Source organism: Trachinotus anak, unplaced genomic scaffold (genome assembly GCF_046630095.1).
Source record: "Trachinotus anak isolate AG129_WGS33_773 ecotype Australia unplaced genomic scaffold, CSIRO_AGI_Tana_v1 ptg000015l, whole genome shotgun sequence".
NCBI lineage: Eukaryota > Metazoa > Chordata > Actinopteri > Carangiformes > Carangidae > Trachinotus > Trachinotus anak.
This window is the reverse complement of record NW_027273866.1, coordinates 1,872,436-1,889,165: the sequence shown is the minus strand read 5'-3', so window position 1 is coordinate 1,889,165 and position 16,730 is coordinate 1,872,436. Positions and strand designations below refer to the sequence as shown.

At 44.4% G+C, this 16,730-nt stretch overlaps 1 protein-coding gene across 1 annotated transcript in view; it reads right to left on the bottom strand.

The window, feature by feature from the left end:
- Positions 1-43: 43 nt before the first annotated feature.
- Positions 44-16,730, bottom strand: part of crim1 (cysteine rich transmembrane BMP regulator 1 (chordin-like)) — a 32,597-nt gene continuing 15,910 nt past the window's right edge. The window contains exons 5-15 of the mRNA XM_071497468.1: positions 15,752-15,931; positions 12,738-12,941; positions 11,737-11,865; positions 11,235-11,388; positions 8,658-8,779; positions 7,269-7,487; positions 5,743-5,958; positions 4,400-4,621; positions 3,495-3,617; positions 2,869-3,047; positions 44-2,507 (exon numbers count right to left, since the gene is read on the bottom strand). Coding sequence (XP_071353569.1) covers positions 2,313-2,507; positions 2,869-3,047; positions 3,495-3,617; positions 4,400-4,621; positions 5,743-5,958; positions 7,269-7,487; positions 8,658-8,779; positions 11,235-11,388; positions 11,737-11,865; positions 12,738-12,941; positions 15,752-15,931 — 1,943 coding nt within the window. The 3' untranslated portion in view covers positions 44-2,312. The remainder of the gene's footprint in view (positions 2,508-2,868; positions 3,048-3,494; positions 3,618-4,399; positions 4,622-5,742; positions 5,959-7,268; positions 7,488-8,657; positions 8,780-11,234; positions 11,389-11,736; positions 11,866-12,737; positions 12,942-15,751; positions 15,932-16,730) is intronic.

Genomic DNA, 16,730 nt, shown 5'->3' with positions numbered 1-16,730 from the left:
CTTGCTGCTCCAACCCAGTTACAGTATAATCACTGTGGGCCACTTTGGTTCACACATTTATTTTTCAAAATAAGTGTAAATGTTACAGTTCATCTAGGAAACATATTTACAGGATCTGCAACAGTGAAATAAATAAGGTTGTATAGAATATAGCAGATAGAAATGGTAAATGGTCTACAATGTACAGCAGCTTTGGCTACCAAAAGTTCATTTTTCAAAAAGGAAAAAAAAAAATCTCAAACTATAGTTTAGTATTAATAAATAAAGCTATGTGAAAAAATAAATAAGGTACTCTTCTGTTCTACTAATTTAAACTACTTTTTTTTTTTAAACACATAGAAGAACAAAGAATTGCGTAAGCTTTTACAGTCACCTCTTCATTTTAAAGCACATGGTCATGAATCAGACAGACAAATCTACTGTTACTAAAACACTTCAATATTAATTGGTCTCCAACCAATTTTGGCATCAGAATGGTCTTTGTATTGAGAAACTGGCAATGGATTGACAACTCTGATCCAAAACCTTTTTTCCTATGAAACCTCAGTGTGTTTCGTAACGCTGCTCAGATTCCATCCTTCTCCGCACTGATCAGATTGGTGCGGAGCCTCTAGCTGCAACAGCGTGTTCACTTGAGTGGTTTAAGTGGTGTGCTTTATATGCCTGTCAAATCCCTGATTAGGGCCTTTATCCCTTCAAGAATCTTACAGTGGGCTTTCTTAAAAACACTGGCTCCAAAGAAAAGTGCTACGTCTCTTTAACATGCTCTGATGTTGTAATATGTACCATTATGTACAGTTACAAACAGGCTCCCCTTAAACTCAACATCTCATAATTCACCGGTATATGAAGAGAACCATCAGTGGCACTGAACAACATAATCTGTTCATCTTAAAAATGGGTGAATAAATTACTGTTTTGATTTCTTGATATGGCCTAACACAGTTATTAAATGAAAACAAGATAACAAAGAAAATGCATTAAGGCTATAGAATTAAGGCTTTAAAAAGAATGATTACTAACCATCACTAACATTTTGTGTGAACAGAAGCTCCACCACACACACACACACACACACACACACACACACACACACACACACACACACACACACACACACACAGAGCTGTGAACAAAGTAATGAAGTGAGGCATGGCATGGTATCAAAGCCATTCCACACAGGTCCAGATGAAGCGTCTGGCACCACTTTGCCTCCTCTACTGTCAGTAAAATGACATTCATCCTGGATGAACATCACTCCGCTTCAGCTTCAACTCAATTGTGATTTTTTTGAGATGATGAATTCTAACAACTGACAAGGGCTGATTCCTTCTGGAGGAGCCCAGGTCAGATGAGGCTGAGTGGAAAGTTCAGGACGATGAGCTGCTGAATTGCGGACCAGTTTAGAGAGCGAATTCACATATTTCCTTTCGCACAATTGTTGGGGTTTTCTGGATGGAATGACTCGGCTCATTTGAAGGTAGAAACAAGGCTATTATATTGGAAGCGTGTCCTTCCTGAACATCCTGATGGTGGGGAATGTTTAGATGGGCATTTTCAAAATAATTCAATCTGGCCCCCATGGAGACACCCATGATAAAAAAAAAAAAAAAAGGAGGTGGCCAAGAACAACACTACAACTAGTTCAAATACTGTAGAAATATACAAAAACTAAGATGGAAACCACACATTCTAAAGCAGGGGTTTGGATCTGGGGGTCTACATAAAGCCTGTTGACTTGATTTGGCTGCTGAATTATCAGTTCCTTTGGCCTCATTGCTACTGATGATGATGATTACATCCATGAAGCACTGCTGCACTCAGGGGGGGCAGTATCCTCTCTGTCCCCTTTAAACTGCAGCCCAAACCCCTGTCCTAAAGCTCTTTATGCTCCTCTTACTGCCTCCAAGTTCCAGTTTCAAAGGAGGCAATATTAAGCAATAATATGACACTGTTCACAATCAAAGTCTGATTCTGATAGAGGAGCCGCTCTGGCTGCCTCCTCCTCTGTTTTAAAGCAGAGCCCAGAGTGGCTGTGTCCTTTACATGTCCACCCGTCCATCCACCTCCCGACGCCTCACTCCGCCCAAGACACAGAAGAATATGGACACATGATAAAAAGAAACAGAGGTCACTTTGCTTCGTCTCTTGCAGAGCGTCCTCGGGTTTTACTGTCACACAGAGAAAAGGGTGGGAACGTGGCGGTGCCCGAGGTTTGTGCACAGTCACGTGAATCACCTCGGATACAGCAGTTAAGAGAGAGTGGGAGGTGCCGGACAGCTCCGATCTGCAGAGTCTGAGTGGTGTGTTTTCTAGCGCGACGTCCAGTTGTTGCCCATGCTCAGCTTGGCCCTGGGGATGGTCATCTTGTCCACGCAGGGGGAGCTCATTTCTGGAGAGAAGTGGATGATGCCGCAGTCGTTCTTCACGTTCTGAAATTTGTTCTCCTTGGAGGGCTCCATGTACACCACTGAGTTCTTGTTTACATGCTTCTTTAGGATCACCGTCTAAGTGGGGGGGGGATAAGACAACTAGTTTCAGAGTGAAGCCTGTTCATGCTGCACGTTTAGGCAGCAGGTAAGCTTGCTAATTCATGTTAGCTTTCTCTTGGTAAAATAAGACTTCTGTACAGTCCATACTACAATCTGATATCATGGTAGAGTTATTAAATTTTATGACAGACATGACCTTGTTCCAGCTGAAAGCACAAGGCAAAGGAAAACTGCATTAATCCTACCATGATGACAGGTTTAACACTGGCTGTGACAGAAGGTGGAAGATCAAGCAAAGCTCTCCCTGACCCATCCACACATCAGCGCTGCACTCACTGCTATTTATAAAGAGGGAGTCTGCATAATTTATTCTCACCTTCTTTGGCGCACTGTAGCAGGACATCTGCACCCACTTCTTTTTCTTGTTGATGAGTAACGCCACGATGAGGAAGATGATGATGGCCAGGAGGAGACCTGCCAGGATCCAGGCAGCTGATTGGTAGATGAGGGCCATCTCTGTTTGGTTGGGGTAATTCTCGCCCAAACCTGGCTCATCTGCGGGACACAGACAGCATTGATACTGAAAATCCACCCAAGCACTAAAAGCTTTTCCCCTCATTTCCAATATTATTTTATCCTGCCAATTTACTAAATCTAAATTCGAAACAGCTTATTTCTTTGCTTAGTATCCCAGCTCAGTGCCCAACCCTGAAACATTAATGCTGGAGGTTTCAAGAGAGCTCATGTTTCCCAAATGTCCATTTATCATTATTGCTTTAGTTAGTTTACATTTAACTGATTTATCAAGGCAATTCAAACACCCTCCATTAGTATAAACACTCACAGGGATTGGCAGGGAGAGTATAGCAATGATGCCAAATAACTCGGATGGAGTTACTAATACAGTGTGTGAACGGGAGTAGGGAGGGGAGTAATGAAGACATTAACTGGATATCTGTGAGGAGGGATGGCCCACTGGGTGGTGATGTAATAAGCAGGTACCTGTGTCAGCGATGATGGGCGGTACAGTGACAGTGGTGACCCACACTGCACTCTCCACTGTAGCAGTAACCGTCGTCTTGGGGGCATTGGTAGACACCATCACCGGCACAGACGTTGTAATTTCTGTTCAGGACAGGATTAACATCCAACATCACTATGACCAGTGTGACTGGTGTATAAACATATCTCACTGTGAGTCAGTGTATGAACTCCCTGGTGTCTCAATTGATAAGCTGTGTTTATAGGAACTGTCCTCTTAACTTCCACTCTACCGCTTTGTAAAGGCATTACGCAAAAAGCTCTGTTTTCCACTGGGAAAATAACAAAAACAAAAGGCCCGGGGAAACGGCTTCATGTCAGGGTGAACAATGGGAGCCTATGCTAAGGTTTTCCTCTATAGGAAAAGCTGACATGGAGCTTTGCCTTCCTGTGCCGCCACAGAGAGAGTTGTTGCGGGCCGATTCAGCCGGGGACAGGAAACACGTGTGAATGTGCGGATGCTCGAGGAATGTTTTCGCTCTGAGTGGACTGTGTGTGTATGTCACATGGAATGTTGTTGCGAATGGTCGTGTTTGCCTATGTAGCGCCAGAGTGGCTCGGTCTAATGAACAAACACATACACACACATTGAGTCCGGCATTTTCCCAGTTACTCCCTCTTTTTGACATGCAGCATTATGAATTATAACTTTCCCAACGACAGGCTGCGCCTTGTTCCACTGGTACCATTTGTTATATAAAGAATGAGAATGGTAGTTCTGCACAACTTTGACAGCTCTTCTCAGCATGTGGAAGCGTTACATAAACCACATTTTAGTATGTGTATTTTTCATTTATTTTTAGTACAATAAAAATACTTCAGCACAAGGCGGCTTTCTCTTTACTGAGACGCACCAAAATACTCACCGAGACAGTGTGGGCAGCACTGGCCCTTGCGTAAGACGGGCACCCTGCAGTTGGCAGCCGGACAGCGCTGAGAGAAACACTGAATGGTGCCGTTGTTGCAGGTGCAGCTGGTGCAGGCGTTCGCCTTCCAGGAGTCTCCAGCCAGCAGCACGTCGCCATCGCTGGTTATGCAGTACTCCTGCTGGCTGTTGTTGACTGGCAGCAAGGGGCTCAGCGTCTCCTCTGTGGTTGCACACAGGTAGAAATAAGGTTAATGGTGAAAATACACAAGAGTTATACAGCTGTTTCCCAGCCCCCCCCTTTTTTTTTAGCTGATAATAGAACCTGGTGATGTAAAGTTAGAGATACAGTTTAACTTGTAGAGTATTTCCAAAGGAAAAACCAAACTTAGTCTGACTTGTATATAACATCCATGGACATGACTCCTGCATTCAACCCTGCTGTATAACATCTGAATCCACAGATGTTACTGGGCCTTTACAGATAAGATGCTTTACTGTATGTTAAACACAAACATAAGCGGCTCCATATGGCAGATGTCAGCTGAGCCTCAGACCTTATCTTTCTCTTTCATCAGATCCGCGCAGGCCTGAGATCTACGGCCTTTCTCATGACCAAAGACTTAATTAGCATGTACACACTGCATTACCCTACTGTACCCATACATCATAGGGCCTGTCAGCGAGATGTGTCTTATTTCCACATTCCTGGTGACCAGGCCCATACATATATCAAAGGCTGGCCTCTGACAGTCTGCTTTTGTGAAGGGGAGATGCAGCGATAAGGCTGGCCGGCATTCCCAAGGAGCAGCTCTCAGACGCAGTCATGCATTGCTGATTTGTGGGCCTCATGCTTGGGAGTGCTTGGGATATGTTGTTTTTAAGTGTATGAGAGAGGCTTGAGTGTTTGGGTGCAGTTGTAAATAAAATATGCGTGTGGTTTTGTGTTTGCCTTGATATTTGTGTCAGAGTGTATTCCCATATCCGTCAGAACGGCACAAATGAAGTGAGATTGGTTACATTCTTCCCTTTCCTGCAAAAAGTTAGAGTTAGATGAACCTCCGGTGTGGGCCGCTGGGTGAAAGCAGTCCACATGTGCTACTGCCTGCCTGGAGGATCGCTATGTAAACCCAACCGGTCCTGGCTGGTTTCTTTATGAGCCTGTGGGCCTGACATAAAACTGCCCGACAGAGTGCAACATGCAAGACCTTCCAAAGCCACATGCTGATAGCACATTAAAACAACTTTATAAGTCTCCTCCTACTACACCAATTTCTGACAACCCCTTCATTAGCCCAAAATGTTTAGACCCCTTCTTTCCTACAGCCTGTACTTTTATGTTACCTGGGCATACGTGGCAACAGGTGTCCTTGTTCCTGGTTGGCGTCTGGCAGAGAGCCGGGGGACACACTTCAGTGTCGCACAGGACACGTCCCTTCCTGCAGGTGCAGCGCGTGCACTCGTCCAGGTTCCAGGTCTCCCCCTCCACGTAAAATTCCCCCCCAGGTGCTCTGCACACCACCATGTCCATCCCCTCTGGCTGACCACTGCCCGACTCATCTACAGTAACAGAGGATGGGGAGGGGGGGGAGTGGATACAGTCATGTGTGTGTTCTGTTATCAAATTCACATTGTGGCCTGATTTCAGTGCCAAACAAACATGTATTCATTCATCTAGCTCTTAACAATACATGTTACACGATGAAGGGAAACAAAGATCTTCGGAGAGTAAACACAGTCATAGATTACTGGGAAGAGGACGCATGAGAGACCTCTATCCATTAAAGAGAAGCCTCGGGCAGCGCAGGGTGGTGTCCAAGTTGTGTTTTGACACTAACTTATTTGAAAACATCTCTGTCCAGTTGAGCAGCAGACATCTGCAAAGAGTTAGCCTGTTGTCCCCTGACTGCAAAGTGTGCGTAGCTTCTGAAAGTTGTAGACATTCTTTCACTCCTAAATATTTGAACAGCCAACTGAGTCACTCCTCCATAAATATCCTGCATGAGTTAGAGGGTTGTGGATAAAAAAGTGTGGGTGTGGATCAGTGTGCCTTCCATTTTTAGAGAAACAGACAGAGACTGTGTGTTTGCGAGTTCAAGTGTCCAGCATGTCTGAGGCCCAAAAGCCAACTACTGATCCAAAGCTCTCAGGCTGAATGAGCTGTTTAGGTGACTGTGTACTCCGTCGTGCCAGATGTGTGTGTGTGTGTGTGTGGACGCAAGCATGTGACCAAACTGCAACTAATTCTGAAGAAGTAATTGAGCGTTATTTGAATTTAAACTAAAGGATGTATTGAATGTTGATACTGGATTCAGTTATCCTCTTAAAGGATTATTCCACTTTACTAAAACTTGAGAATTATTTTCTTACCTCTGGACCTCATTTTTATAAGTTATGGCAACACTGCACTCGCAAGGTGTAAATGCTGAGATGTTGGAGCATGGCAGGATTGATTTCAAGAAGTCATGAAAGTGAGTGCAGACGTAATGATGGCATAATCACTCAATGCACGAGAAAACAGTGTGAGAGCAACTACGACGTGTATGGTCAGTAGGGGAACCATAAAGTCAGTCTGTAAACTGGAGTGGATGTTTTAATGAACAGCTTGGGGAGTAATTGTAGCATTCCTCTTCATTTACTCTTTAAAATAAGTACAACTAGCCTGGAGGATTGTTCAAAACCTGTCTGACCATCTTGTGTCTCTTGCCCCATCAGACTTCCTTCACTGTATTTCCAGTATTAACTTGGTGAGTACAGTGTATTATTACTGATTAGGAATGAAACCAAAACTAAGAAGCTATGACCCAATTTGTAAAAACCAGGAAATACTGGATATGAAACAAAGTCATGTTTGAATCTCAGAGACATACCCTCACATGTAGGACAGCACTGGTCAGGCCTGACAACTGGATGAGAACAGCTGGGTACAGGGCATGAAATGAGCACGCACATCTCCCGTCCAGAGTGGCAGTAGCAGTCACGACAGCCATCGTGCCAGCCATCACCTTCCTCGTATCGGTGCCCATTGGAGGTGAGGCAATAGTTGGGCGTCGGGGCTGGGGCAGTGGTGCTTGGGACATGACCACTTTCTGGAGACACAAACATGAAAGCACAGACATTACTGCAGACGGGCAAAGGATTTGTGGAATAGCTGTGAATAAAATTCAAAAAGAAAGAGAAGCCTGTTACAGCAAGAAGAGAGTGTAAAGTCACAATGGAAATATCATGAATTATGTTTAAACTTCACAGTGAGAACGGTCAATATTATTCCAGTTTCAATATAGGTCCAGTTTCATTAGAGGCTAAAGTGAGAGCTCAGTGGTTATGGTCCCATATACTAGAGAATTTACCAGTCAGGAATATTTGATCTTCTTTTATTGTGTATTATATCCCCAATAATCAATTTATACTTCATCCAACAAATAAAAATAGTAATTTTCCCACAACATTTGTCAAAAAACCAAAGAGCTATAGACGAGGGACATATACGCTTTATGAAGAGCCCAAGTTGCCAATAACTAGGTGTTAAACTCAGCATGGCTCAAATATGCACACAGACAAAAAACATCCAAAAAAAGTTTCCTATCCTTAAATATTTTTAGAGTCTACAGAGAGAATGATTCGAGAGTTTCAAAATCAGGTAAACAGCGGTTTATTTGCAGGCGGTACTGGTCTGTGTATGTCCCTTTGTTTGTGGAGCTGCAGTCAATATACAAGAAAACCATGAGTATATTTGAGCCTGATATATTTATAATACAGCTAAACTGGCCAAATAAACACATCGCATAAAATGTGGCGGAGCATAAATACGGCATCTGCATACTTGCTTCAAACTTAAGGGTTGAGGGAATCTAATTAGAGCTGCGCACACAGCCCCTGCATAAAGCTAAACACAGACAAGAACCCAAACAAGCAGACATAAAAGTCTCCACAGCAGAGCAGCAAAAGGTCACAGGAAATCAAAGCTGCGGCTTAGTGGCAGAAATTCAACAATCTCTTCCATCCTCTGCCCTTTAAACCGCCAAAGTATATTGTGATGAGGTTTATCCTTTAGGGAGCATGGTCAGTAAATGTCACAATAATCTATGAATGTGTGTTACGGTCTGGTGGTACATGAAAGGTCAAGAGCTCGCAACAGTATGCAAGGCTCATTCTCTGGAGACCATGAATATATACATACACATACACAAATCTGATGAGAACATTTCTGTGAAAAGTGGAAACTGTGTAACTGTGAAAGCTGAATAAAGCTCTGTTACCTTTACACATGCAGATGGAGCAGCCCTTCCGGTTCTGTCGGTAGCCGTCACTGCAGTGCTTGTCACAGGTGAAGGGGGGACACTTGACACAGCGGCACATCTCACAGCCATGTTTGTTCCTCCTGCGCAGCAACAAACACACACACGATGAAGCACACACACATTAAACTCAATTATTTGAAGAGCATGTTTGTCAAAATTGGCCTCACATTGGCGATGCCTGCTAGATGAAGAGAGGTCTACGGAACAACATGGTGTTGTGATACAGAGACCCAGATGCTCAAGCCTGGTATAATCAACATCTGGACCTGCTTTCCCCTCTCTGTACTAGCTGCCTTTGAAGAGGGCCAAATAAAAGGCCAACACGTGAGATCCCTGTGGTTTGCACATCATACCAACCCAAAAGACTCCAAAAGAAGAAATCTAAAGCCAATTCAGATGCTTTCAATTCACCCTGTTGCCATCCTTACTGGTCCAAAAGCCTTTGGCGGACATATAAAAGCACACAAAAGCAGGGGCCAGATAGGAACAAATGTAGGTATGTTGATTGGGGAGAACAGAAAAGCACAGAAAAAGAGAGAGACAGTGCATTCTTATGGTCATCTGTAAGCTGAAGGCTGATGTCTAAAACAATAAAGTGATTATTTTACTAAGCTGACCAGAAAAGAAACTTGAGACCAGAAGTCAGACAAAGCAGCGTTATCCTCACATACGGAGCCGAAGAAGAGGCTGGAAATAGACCAGTTGGATCCAATTATGTGCCTAATAAAACATGGATGAGCTGCAGGTTGATGGACTGTCAAAACCCAGATGAAAGAATGACCTGTATCTATACTTCTCTCCTTCTCGTTCATCCTCACTCAGCCTCGCTTTCCGTCTCCCTCTCCAGGTAAGTGATGATACCCATTTTAAGAAGCAGTGGCCTTATTTGGCCTGGGTAATTACTCAATTAATCTTCATCTTCCAGGGTGACGTACATAAAAGGAGCCCTCGACCCCGTGGGCGGTGCTGTGTCTCATAAAGTGGACGGAGCATGTCAGGCTCAGCAAACAGAGGACCCTACCTATGCTGAAACAGCAATAACAGCTTTTGAAACAACATCGCGAGGGGTTGGCCAGTGCCTCACTGTACAAATACAGAGACACAGAGTGCTGCGACCTTAGAGCAAGGCTTTGTTTAAAGATGGTGTGTGGAATGCCAAGCAGCGCTTTGGGCTCCAGGGGGATAGAGGGGCTTGGGGAGGCTCCGGGGCCCCTGGCCCTGGGACTGCTGGCTCTGCACAATTTCCAGTGTGCCGCAACCGTGATGGCCAGAAGAATGCCATTCATGACCCGTGTGGTCACAGTGATGATTTTGAGCTATGAAGGATGGAAAACACACCAATGTCCCATAAAAACACAACTTCAGTCGTAAGAACAGCCCTGAGAATGTCCTTCATTCAGACTGTTAACACAAGAGGAGTGTTCAGCACAATGCTCCAACAGACTTTACAAGGTTCCTGCGCCTTCAGTTCTGGATATGTACATTACAGTACTCACAGGATGTCATCAATACAACCAGTATGAACACAGTGATCCTTTGTGCCTTTTGTTTCTTTGTGGTGGCTGCATGCAGTGTTCCTGTCTGAGAAGACAGATCTGCATTGGAAGGCTGGCAAGCTCTTAGAGGATTTCAGACTTCTGAGGGTGGACTTAAACAACTGCTTACGAAGGATAAAGCCTGGACTTCCCGCTCCTCTTTTCCCCGCAGGATCGTCTCCTTTCTCCTCTCTCCTCTGGCATCCTATGCAGACGTATCAGGCCCATCTTGAGCCGTGGCTCCAGAGAGCATGGTTGAGATACCAGAAGAATCCCAACTGTATACGTTTCATAAAGGCTGCTTTTGTCGTGATGTGTTTTTGATCGTTGTTTTGAGACGGGGTGATGATTTATGAAACAAGAGTGGTGCCTGGGGACCAAGCATCCCAGTAGAGAGCACTTCCAGATGTTTGATTGGGTTAAATGGGATTAGGAGGAGAGGAGTTGCAGGGGGGCTGAGAGGCCAGTGTGGACCGCACAGTGAATTACTCTCACACAAACATGCGCACACACTCGCAGACACAGATATAAAGGCCGGGGATTGGCCACCAAGGTAGGCACTTTGATCCTTGGTGCCAAACTACTGTTGCAATAGACTGTTGTGCTTCCATTTGAGCTTTACTCAATAGGCACTGGCCTCTGGGCATCACTTGATAGTATAAGTATTGTACTCCCTGCTGTATTGTACTTATTCAACCATAGCAGCAGAGGTGACTTCGGGAAAACAAGCCTGTTTAACACATAGGTGCTGGTACATGTAACATTGTACATCGTTCATTATGATCACTTCTCACTGTCATAACTAAATTTCCAAAGTGTAGTATCTGCTTAGATTTCTCTGTCTCATGAGTACATAAGAGCAGAGTGTACAGTTCATGTAGCTGCATGTCATGTCACTGACAGCCACAGATGCCTTTAAACAGGCTGAAAACACAGATGATAAATGAGTGCAGCTATACTTGAGGGATGAGAAACCCACAGGGTCACACGGTGTACTTACACATATCCATAAGGGCAGGTTTTAGTGCAGGTCAGAGGTCGGCACCTGGACATGGGGATGCTGCACTCACACACCTCACAGCCAAAATCATCCCTCTCGTATCCCATTGGGCATTGCAGGGAACAGTATTTTCCCAGTTCAGGGCAGGAGTCATCTGAAAGAGTTGAGGCAGAGGTCATCTGATCATGGGGACAACAATCCATCAAAAGGCATGAGTTGCTATGGGGCTGCTCACCGGAACATTCCTGTGACACAGACCCTTGACAGAGACTGTAGCCACGGATGCAAACATGTGGTGAAGAATACGAACATGTCAAAACCAAGAGCTGGCCATTCTTTTTTTTTTTTTTACATCAGCATTAGCAAACAGGTAAATACAGTGTTGTACGTCCAACACTTTAATGTAAAACTGCAAGAAGCTGCATGTCTAAGGAAATTTATCATGTCCACCCTGAAACTTTAACCCTTCGGGTCCAACATAGAGTGAGGAAAGTCAACTTACTGTTGAGACACTGGCAGAGCAGACATCCATTTTTGTCTTGCTGGAAGCCATAGGGGCATTCATTCCCTGCTAGCGAGCAGTTTTCCAGGGGAGGACAGAGCATGGGGCTAACAGTTTCATACGAAGGCTCTGGTGAACAAAAGAGAAGATGGAGGGTGAGAGCCACAGTAGTCAAGGTCCGTAACAAAGAACAAACAATTGTGTTATGAATTCTGTCTGGCTTGTGCTAAGATCCCCTCAGGTGTAATACCTCATCTATGCTTCTTGTGCCAACTGTAATAGCTACTTATTTACACTGCTCTTATTTTGGAGTAAACAGTAATTACAGATAAATGTAGAGCAATTACACCAGGGTGGGTCGCACTGTAAGGGGGATTATACCTCTCCAGCTTATTGTGTGGAACCGTTTCCCATTAATAAGTTGAATGTGTCCAATCATTTAGCTCTGGGACTACCAGTGACGTTCATACTGCGTCCCCTGGACTGAAGTCAGACTCTGACACTGCCCAGACCGTCATGAATCAGGGCCAGTTTTATTGAGAAGCCACAATAAATGAGGACACACACACACACGCGCGCGCGCGCGCGCGCAACATAGCTATTCCCATCAAACATCTCTCGCCACGTTCAGTGGGAGGAGCAGCCCAACGAGCCGAAACTAATTACGCTCACAAAAAAAAGGATCCACTTCAATTATGCTGCCTCCTGCGTTAAAAGCACACCGCAGCTTCACACACACACACACACACACACACACACACAGGTGGGTCTCATTTTGGCGGGCAAGGGTAATAAAGGAACACAAAGAACCCTGCAGCTTGAAGAATGCTCTGTGGCCTCCTCTTTAATGAGCCCATGGCGACATGGCCTCTGTAGTGAAGCTGCAGGAGCTTCCTACATGTGGTATGTGGGCTAGTGTGCACTTCATATAGATATGACTGATACATTGCATGTGATAAATATACATTTTAGGGGTTGAATGCCAACACAAGTCTCTCTACCTTCACAGAAAGGGCAGCACTCTCCAGGGATCTTGACGGGGTTTTGGCAGCTCTGTTTGCAGGCCATAGCTGTGCAGTGCGGTTCTCCATCCACACACTGGCAGAAGGTGCAGTCGTCCTCTTTCCACTGCTCCTCATGAGCTCTGAGCTTATTATTCACCCAGCAGCTGGCCTTAGTGCTGTCCATCGACAGTAACTCCACATCTGAGAGGAAGGAAAGAGACATACAACATTGTGGGTTAAAGAATAAATTGAGAGAAGAGGAGAATCCTTGATCTGAATCTTAGCCACATGAAGTCACATGTATAGTTTGGTTTGGCTACCATGACTGGGAGTTAAACCCAAAGCTGCAGTCCAATGTATACATACACAACACTTTCTACTGTAACTGAATTAACTGGAGACCCAGTGAGAGTAGAGCTGAAGGAAGCAGGATACTCCATGAGGGAGCTAACCTGATATTGAAACTGGCTTGTCACCAAGAGCTATGGAGAGAATGTGTTTGAATTTAGACGACTTATTTACATTCATAAGTGGGGAGAGGTCCCGGACTTCGCAACAACATATGTAGGAATTAAAGTTGAAATGAGACAGATGAGGTTTGGGATATCGCTGTTGTACTGAGAGAGATTTAATAATTGGAAACACAGCGAGGGTGTTGACATTCATAACTGCTGGTCTCCACGGTGTCCACTCACCCTTTAGCTAAAAGCCTGAACTCATCCATGAGAGTTTCAGCTGTGACCACTAAGGTCAACGGCTCGGTCACTGTTTGATACCACAAATCTCACTCCAAAGCAAAGAAAGCACTTTTTAGATCTGTAGCCATTAGTACAGACCATAAAGTTTGACAGTTTAAAAGCCAATCTGTGCTCAGCATGAGGTGATGTATCACGCCTGATGAAGCCTTGTGGAAGCCTTTTTTTTTTCCATCTTAACTGTTTTAATTGTTTTTGTTACACCGTTTATTGGCAACAGAAGTTAGAAGGTGGTCTCAACATTTTCTCTGGCTGTCAGTGTGAAACAAAGGAAGGTATGTCGATGTTTCAGTGCTTTTACGTGTCCAGTGTGGTTTATTGAACGTCTCTCAGAGGGAGAAAAGGTGCTGTATACGTTGCACATTCATTGGAGTCCTATTTGCCCCATCTGATCCCAGCTGAGTTTTGGCTGCTTGAGTTCCACCCATCTGGCTGCGATTAACCTGAACAGGATCTCTCTTTCTCTCTCCTATTCACTCTCTCTCACTGTGCACACCTCACATGTTGTACCATGACCCATATAATGAAACTTTAAAGGGTCACTCCAGGATTTTAGCCTTTTACTTCCATGAAGGTGAGAGACCTGTAAGATTCAAGACTGAAACTGATGCAGTAGAGGTTTTCTTTTTAAATCCCACCTCTACTCCAACTATCTTGAACCCTACATTTCCCGCAATGCAACTCGATATCTTCTTTTAGTTTACTTTCTGTCAAAAAATATTTTAAGCCCAAATCGAGATTAGACTTAATTAATTCTCAAAGACTTGACAAATCCTCTCCACAAGTGTTTTCACAGGCTAAGTCATTTGTACAAAAGATGCTATCACATTCCCAATTGAAAAAATTGCCATAGCTTGACGTAATAGATGACTACCAGGTTTCTTTTGGTATGTCACTTCTTAAATAAACCTGAAATCATTGATTTTTTTTGGGCCACAAAGGACAGGGCATTGTTAAATTTGTTATGGTCAGTATGTTAGCATGTCTTGACATCTACCCGTCTCACAGACATATAGCAAAATTAGCATTTATTTGGTCTTGTGTTTCTGGCCACCCGATAAATCAAAACCCAACATTCACTTTCCTTTTAGCTCCGTTTTTGGTCTCCATCAACTCATAAGAGAAACATCCGGCTCTCTAGCTGCTAAATGCTAACTTTGTCTGATATTTGGCGCTGGGCATGTGGCATACAAAGCTTTTTTTTTTTTTTTTTAAAAACAGCTGCCTAACCCTGCTGTAAACAATGCTATGGGGTAAAAATCAACCAAAGCACTAAAGTTGTGGGCTGCAAAACCAAAATCATTAGATGCTACAGTGCTCTGCAGAGGTGAGGGGAGCTACAGAGAAGTGATAAATCCCTATGGGTTTATCATTACAAGCAACCCCCTGCACACCGATCTATTGTAATACTGAACTATTAATTAGTGCAGCTTCAAGTATAATCACAACCAGGTACATCTCTTAATCCAGACTTTAACTATTCCAGCCAATGTTCTCTGCACTGAGCCGTGCAGAAAGTACCAGCAGCCTTCCATAAGAAAAGATGAAAGCATTCCATACCATCTAAACGCCTGCACATTCCAGGTGTACCTCCAACACTGACCTAACATGATCTCCTCTGCAGCCTTGCTCTTTGTCTTCTTCCCTCTCTCTCATGCGCCCGATGGAGTGTAGCCACGCAGGCAGAGGCCAAAGCTGGCTACCGTCTCCATCCACAGCCCTCTGGCAGACTGTAATGTGGTCACCATATGCGCTGCAACATTTTTTTAACAATCCAAAAGTGCACATATCGGAGCTCCCTACCTGGCTTTGAGCACATGTGTTTTTGCAAGTGGGTCCCCACTATTAAGCCAGAGCCAGATATTACAAAGCCAAGCTGTACACTCTAAAAGAAGGTTTTTATGCTCTTAGGTTTCCCCAGTGGAAATGAATCCTTGGCTGGCTCTTTAGTGTGCCTCTTGTATGCCAGGTGTGTTAACAACTGTGGAAGCTGGTTATATGAGGAAGCCATTAATGTAGGGTTATTGGAGGTAAGTGTCAGGCAAGGTGGATTTTGATTTCACTTTTCCCTCTCCTGCATCAGCTTTCCACACTGGCAACTAACCACACAGGCCTCCTGTATGCCACATCACCAGTGGCTTAAACCCCAAAAACTGTAATTGTAAATAAGAATCTCCAAATTTTAACTGTGTCATGTTGGGCAAAATGAAAAACAAAGTCGCCATATCTTAGCAAAACAATAAAGCAAACATGTACCTATACAGACGGGGCAACACTCGCCCTCAGGAATGTAGAAGTTTTCACAGTCCAGCTCAGCGCACTCTGCCTTGGAGCAGAAGGAGATTCCTCCTCTGCACTGACACAGCCAGCAGGGGTCCATGCGGTACACCTCTCCCTCGGAGAACTCCTTCCCATTGTGGACGCACTTGGGAGAGACTAAGGAGAAGGACAGGAAAAGAAGAATCAAACAGATGCCTTGTCAACCTTAAACTAAACAGCACGTGGGGATGATAATGCTTAACATACTCTGAGGGCACTGTGCCCTGTCAGGTGTGAACACCAGATCTGCCTCCTCATGACTATTTGACAGAAAAATGCACTTTTCACCACAAGTGCCAAGCTTGATCAGTGAGAGGCTGTCGCTACTGTATACAATCAATTACAAATTCATCAACATCCCTTCATCCTCTGCTATCGATGGAAATGTTTATCTGAACCAAATGGTGCCGGGGTAGACACTGACGGCTGAAGTTAAGCCTGTGAGGTGGAATGGCATTTATCAGACAATGAGGCCAAGTCCATGAGCAGGGATTTCACAGGGATCTATCAAGTCTTGAAAAGGCGCTGGACTCTTGCAGTGTCAAGTAAAAGAAAACAGTAGTGGGTCTGAGGATTTTGGCAGAATCTGGGCTCAGTGTGCTGGTGGCAGGTGGAGAGAATCAGCGCTCTGGCTTGCCTTTTCCAAAAGAATTCAGGCTCTTAGAACCTTTTTTTAACTGCATTAAACCTATTAAGAAATAAAATGAGCTTAGTTACAGCACCGTCCAAAAACCGAGTTCTGATCTTGGGTGTGCAAAACTGGCCCAGTAAAGCCAGAACACGTACGGGAATACATTGACCTGCTCATTGCACATTTGAGGTGTTTGAGTGAATGAGAGTGTGTGAGAGTGTGTGTGTGTGTGTGTGTGTGTGTGTGTGTGTGTTTGTTTCTGTGTGTGGAAAAGAGAAAAACAAA